This window comes from Fukomys damarensis, unplaced genomic scaffold (assembly GCF_012274545.1).
Source record: "Fukomys damarensis isolate Sample0158 unplaced genomic scaffold, DMR_v1.0_HiC HiC_scaffold_19, whole genome shotgun sequence".
In the NCBI taxonomy this organism is placed as follows: domain Eukaryota; kingdom Metazoa; phylum Chordata; class Mammalia; order Rodentia; family Bathyergidae; genus Fukomys; species Fukomys damarensis.
In genome coordinates, this window is record NW_022900931.1 from 59,239,593 (window position 1) to 59,244,413 (window position 4,821).

Here is a 4,821-nt window from a genome sequence, read left to right on the forward strand (position 1 = left end):
TCCCAGACAGAGCACACAATTTTCCCCTTTACAGTAGCAACACAGCCCAGCCAGCTATTGGAGAGAAAGCCAGAGCGCAGGGTCAGCGAAAGAGCAGCACAGGAGCGCTGTTGCGCACACGCGTGTCTCGGAGCCTGGTCCCTAACTCTCCCAAAACGCTGGGCTGGGAGTTTTGACCAAAGTCCCCCCAACCCCGCTTCATCCTATTCCTGCCTATCCAATCCGCTCTCCGTTGTGTCATAAACTACATTTCCCAGGATCCTCTTAGACCAGGAACTTCCGTTTGGCGTCACCGGAAGTGGTGACTGTATTAGGCCGAGCCACACGGAGACCGGCTTGGTCACTATGGAGGAGATAGGCATCTTGGTGGAAAAAGCTCAGGTGCGGTGGGGGCTTGGGCTTTTTGCTCCGAGCTGGGATTGGGGAGAGGGTGAAGCCAGGCTCGAGTGGGGGACCGAGTGACTTCGACGATCCCAGCCCGGCTTGTGATTTCAGAAGACTCGGTAGAGGCCTGTTTGGGTGGCCAAGTGGTGTTAGAAGGGCGGTAAGACCCAGAAGGCCGAGCTGAGAAATGAGTGGCGGTATAAGCTACCTGAGACTGATTGATTTGGATGTCGGGCTGCGAGTGCTTAGAGACATCGTTGGGATTGGGTAGGATGGTGAGGGTTGTGTGCGATGCGGCTGTGTGGGCCAGGGGGCTAAGCGGCTAGGGGGTTGATTGACCTTCGGCGGTGGCTTGGGGCAGGGGAACAGTTACGGTAAGTATTCTGTGTGACCGATTGTGAGTTTAGAGCCTGTGGCGTGAGAGATCATTTCGGGCAAACTGGGTAGTGAAAGCTAGGAGTCTGAAGGTGAAGCGACCTTAATAGTCTGTTTATAAGTGAGCCATGTGACATCAGGAACCTTTTGAGGTTGTCTAGGGAAGTTGAGTTTAGGCTCTTGTAAGAAGCTGATGTAATGTGTAATCCTAATTGATGGTTGGATGTTGCTGAGGATGTTATGAATAGCATTTAATAGCAAAAAGTCTGTGTGGGAGACAAGTTGGCATAAAGGGCTCATTTAGGAGGTTCGGTGACATTGGAAGCCTATTTAGGGTTTTCAGAAGGAACGAATGATATCAGGAACCTGAAAAGGCTGAGTGACTGTAGTGATGTGGGGAGGGAGCTCTAAACGCTTCCATGAGGGGATTCTTTTCCAACTTTTTCCCCATTGGTGTAGGATGAGATCCCAGCACTGTCTGTGTCCCGGCCCCAGACTGGCCTGTCCTTCCTGGGGCCAGAGCCCGAAGATCTGGAGGACCTGTACAGCCGCTACAAGGTATGTTTATGTCCAACCGGGACCCCCACCAGCATCTCATACTCTCCACCCTGGCTCAGCAAGGCCTGGAGCCATCCCTCCCCTCACTCTGTGCTCACAGAAGCTACAGCAAGAGCTGGAGTTCTTGGAGGTACAAGAGGAGTACATCAAGGATGAGCAAAAGAACCTGAAGAAGGAATTCCTCCACGCCCAGGAGGAGGTGAAGCGAATTCAGAGCATCCCGTTGGTCATTGGGCAGTTTCTGGAGGCTGTGGATCAGAACACAGCCATTGTGGGCTCTACGACAGGTGAGTGGTTGGGTGGATGGGGGCTTCCTTCATTCATCTGACCACTCAACACTGATTCCTGCCATGTGCCAGGAAGTGGGTCTGCCCGCTCTTCTGAGTTTGTTTTGTTTTGCTTTTCTGGTATTGGGGATTGAACCTATGGTTTTTGCACCGAGCTACATCCCCAGCCCTTTATTTTTTTGAGACAAGGTCTTGTTCAGTTTCCCAGGCTGGGCTTAAACCTGTGATCCTCCTGCCTCATCATCCCAAGGTGCTGGGATTATAGGTGTTTGCTGTTGTTATGCCCATCTCTTTAGAATATTTTGACTGCTCCAAAAGTATGTGTGTGGGGGTTGCCTTGTGAATGTCTGTCTCTGTCACTGCATATGTGTGTTTGTCGGTATGTATAGTCTTACATGTGTGATATACTCAGTTGTTTTTTTATTTTAATGTGTTTTGATCTAAACAGAATTCTAGTGTTGCCTCTAAATTAATCTGTGACCATTTCTGGGTTGGGTTCTGCATTTTTAACTACTGGGGTCACTTAGGAATTTAGACTATGGTAAGGATTCAGTGGGTGATAGCTGCTATTATTGACATACGTCCAGACCCTGGCTGTTTGGTCATTGTTTCTTATCTGTCCTGGGCTCTGCTCTTCTGGGCTAAGGCATGTTTATGCAAAGGTTCTAGGCAAAGGTGTGTGGCTGCTTGGAGTTAGATTGATGAGCTGCGAGGATGTGAAGGAAGAGAGGTAGCCAGTCTCCAGGTTGAGGCCTGTATTTGACCTGTGGGACTTGAGTGGGCAACAAGCTTTCACTGAAAATGCAGTGTGATTGGAGGTGCAGGTCTGGAGGGAAGATGGTGAGCGCAATCCAGAGCATCACAGGGAATTGTTTCAAGGCCTGCTAAATAGTGGGTGTGACAGCAGAAAGACTGCTGTGCAGTCTTAAATGTAGGAGAGAATTTGGAGAGGTGAGAGTGGAGGCTGATGACTGGGAGGAGTTATGCAGAGACATGGATGAGAGAAGATGGGGTTGGATCAGGGGCCAGAGGGAGGAGAAGAGGACTGGTTGGAAAGAGTTGGGATGCTGGGTGGTGACCAGTGGGCTGAGGTGGGAGTGGGAGGAGGATCCAGGACAAGACTTGAGGCTGTAGCTGGGAATGGAGGTCAGCAGGTCTCCTGGAGACAGATCCAGGAGGGAGCAGCAGTTTGGGGGAAGACACCAACGTCACAGCGGGACACAATGAGTGAGTGAGGTCCAAGGGACTTCTGGAGGGAGGCGTGCTTGACATTCAGGGCTGGAGCTCAAGGGACAGTCGGGGCTGTAGACAGACAGGAAGTTGGTGTGAACGTTCAGGACAGACTAGGGAAGGCAAGACGAGAGGCCAAGAGGGGCCTGACTGGGTCTGAGTGAGAGATTTGGGGACCTGGAGGGCAACTATGAGATAAAGGGGAGTGGGGAAGGGGCAGTGTCAAGGCTCTGACACATCTCATTTTTCCCTCTCTCCCCCGTCCCCTTCCCAAAGGCTCAAACTATTACGTGCGCATTCTGAGCACCATAGATCGGGAGCTGCTCAAGCCCAATGCCTCAGTGGCCCTGCACAAGCACAGCAATGCCCTGGTGGATGTGCTGCCTCCCGAGGCTGACAGCAGCATCATGATGCTCACATCAGGTGAGGGGGGGAAGCCGAGGGCCTGCGGAACCTGAGGGGACCCCACAGGCCAGGCTTCGAGCCCCAGCTTTGCTCTCCTACAGACCAGAAGCCAGACGTGATGTACGCAGACATTGGGGGCATGGACATCCAGAAGCAGGAGGTGCGGGAGGCTGTGGAGCTCCCACTTACGCACTTTGAGCTCTATAAGCAGGTGAGGTGGCACAGGTGGCAGGGCAGGGCAGGCCCACTGTGTCTGTGACGAGACGCCCTGGCTCATGATCCCTTGCGCACTTCTGGGCCTCAGATTGGCATTGATCCTCCCCGAGGGGTCCTCATGTATGGCCCACCTGGCTGCGGGAAGACCATGTTGGCAAAGGCTGTGGCGCATCACACAACAGGTGAGCCCCTTGGTCCCTCCCCCACGCACTGACCTGCTGGCCTCCTCTCCTCGCTCCCTGCTTGCTCACGTTCCCAGGGAAATGTCAGCACAGTGACTACACACACGGCCCAGGTATGCCTCTTACTGGCTCTGCAGTCCTGGGTGGGTGATTTTACCTTCTTGCGTCTCCGTTTCCAAAGTAACTGCACAGGGTGAATGTGAGGAGTTAGTGGAATAATGCAGTGTTTCTCCTATGGTTGGTTGTGGCCTGCTATGAATTCACGCTGGTGGCCTGATGGTTAGGGAGGAGGTGTTTGAAGGTAACATTCCGGAGGAAGCAAGGAAGGAAATGGGATTGTTCAGGAAGATGTGGTTGGTCCATCCTGTGTAGGCTGCTCAGGAAGGGGATTCCAGGGGAAGCAAGGTGTCTTAGTTACTTTTCTCTCATTGCTGAGACAAAATACCCGACAACCAAAGTTAGAGCAGCAAAGTTTTATTTGGCTTTTGGTTTGTAGGGGTTCCAGTGTGTAATTGGCTGGCTGTAGAGGCAGGGTGGCAGAGGGGCAAAAGTTCATGGGCTTGGAAAACAACAAAAACAACAAGAGACCTTGATAGCCTCTTTCTGCCCCTTTTATCTTATTCAGACTACTAGGGAGGGTAGAGCTCATACCCTTAATCCTAGCGCCCTCAGGCCTTAGTCACACACTCTAGATTGAGCCACCTAGGACAGCATGAGACTTTGAGGGGACATCTAGGCCCAAACCATAACACAAGGTATGAGGAAGGGTTTACGGACAATGGATGGGGAGAGGGCATTCAGGACAAGAACTAGTAAGACTGGAAGGTGAAAGGAACTTGTTTATAGAGAACCAGGATTAGACAGACTGCAGACGCCCAGAGGGCAGGAACCTTGTGCTTTTGTTCTTTTCTGTTTCTGGTTCCCAGCCCAGGGACGGCTGTGGAGGGGACTCAGAAAATATTGAATAGCTGTAGAGGTAGCGGCTGTGTTTCACAGGATATAGGTGGTGAGGCCAGAGAGATCATGAAGAGCCTGAATGTTATAGACTCCATTTGTTCAATCATTTCAGTGGGTTGTAAGCCAGAAATTTGGAAAATTGAAATTAAAATAGGTAACAGTAATGGTGAATAAAAATGAGGCTGCCACACACCTGGAATATTCAGCACTTTTTTTTTTTTTTTTTT

At 51.4% G+C, this 4,821-nt stretch overlaps 1 protein-coding gene across 2 annotated transcripts in view; it reads left to right on the plus strand.

Annotated features, from left to right (window-relative positions):
• Positions 1 to 294: 294 nt before the first annotated feature.
• Psmc4 (proteasome 26S subunit, ATPase 4) overlaps positions 295 to 4,821 on the plus strand; it is an 8,416-nt gene continuing 3,889 nt past the window's right edge. For both annotated transcript variants that reach the window (XR_778441.3, XM_010614499.1), the window contains exons 1-6: positions 295 to 381; positions 1,219 to 1,317; positions 1,418 to 1,604; positions 3,111 to 3,257; positions 3,341 to 3,450; positions 3,544 to 3,637. Coding sequence is in view for 1 of the 2 variants with exons in the window: in XM_010614499.1 (XP_010612801.1) it covers positions 346 to 381; positions 1,219 to 1,317; positions 1,418 to 1,604; positions 3,111 to 3,257; positions 3,341 to 3,450; positions 3,544 to 3,637 (673 nt within the window). In the remaining variant the exon portion in view is untranslated. The remainder of the gene's footprint in view (positions 382 to 1,218; positions 1,318 to 1,417; positions 1,605 to 3,110; positions 3,258 to 3,340; positions 3,451 to 3,543; positions 3,638 to 4,821) is intronic.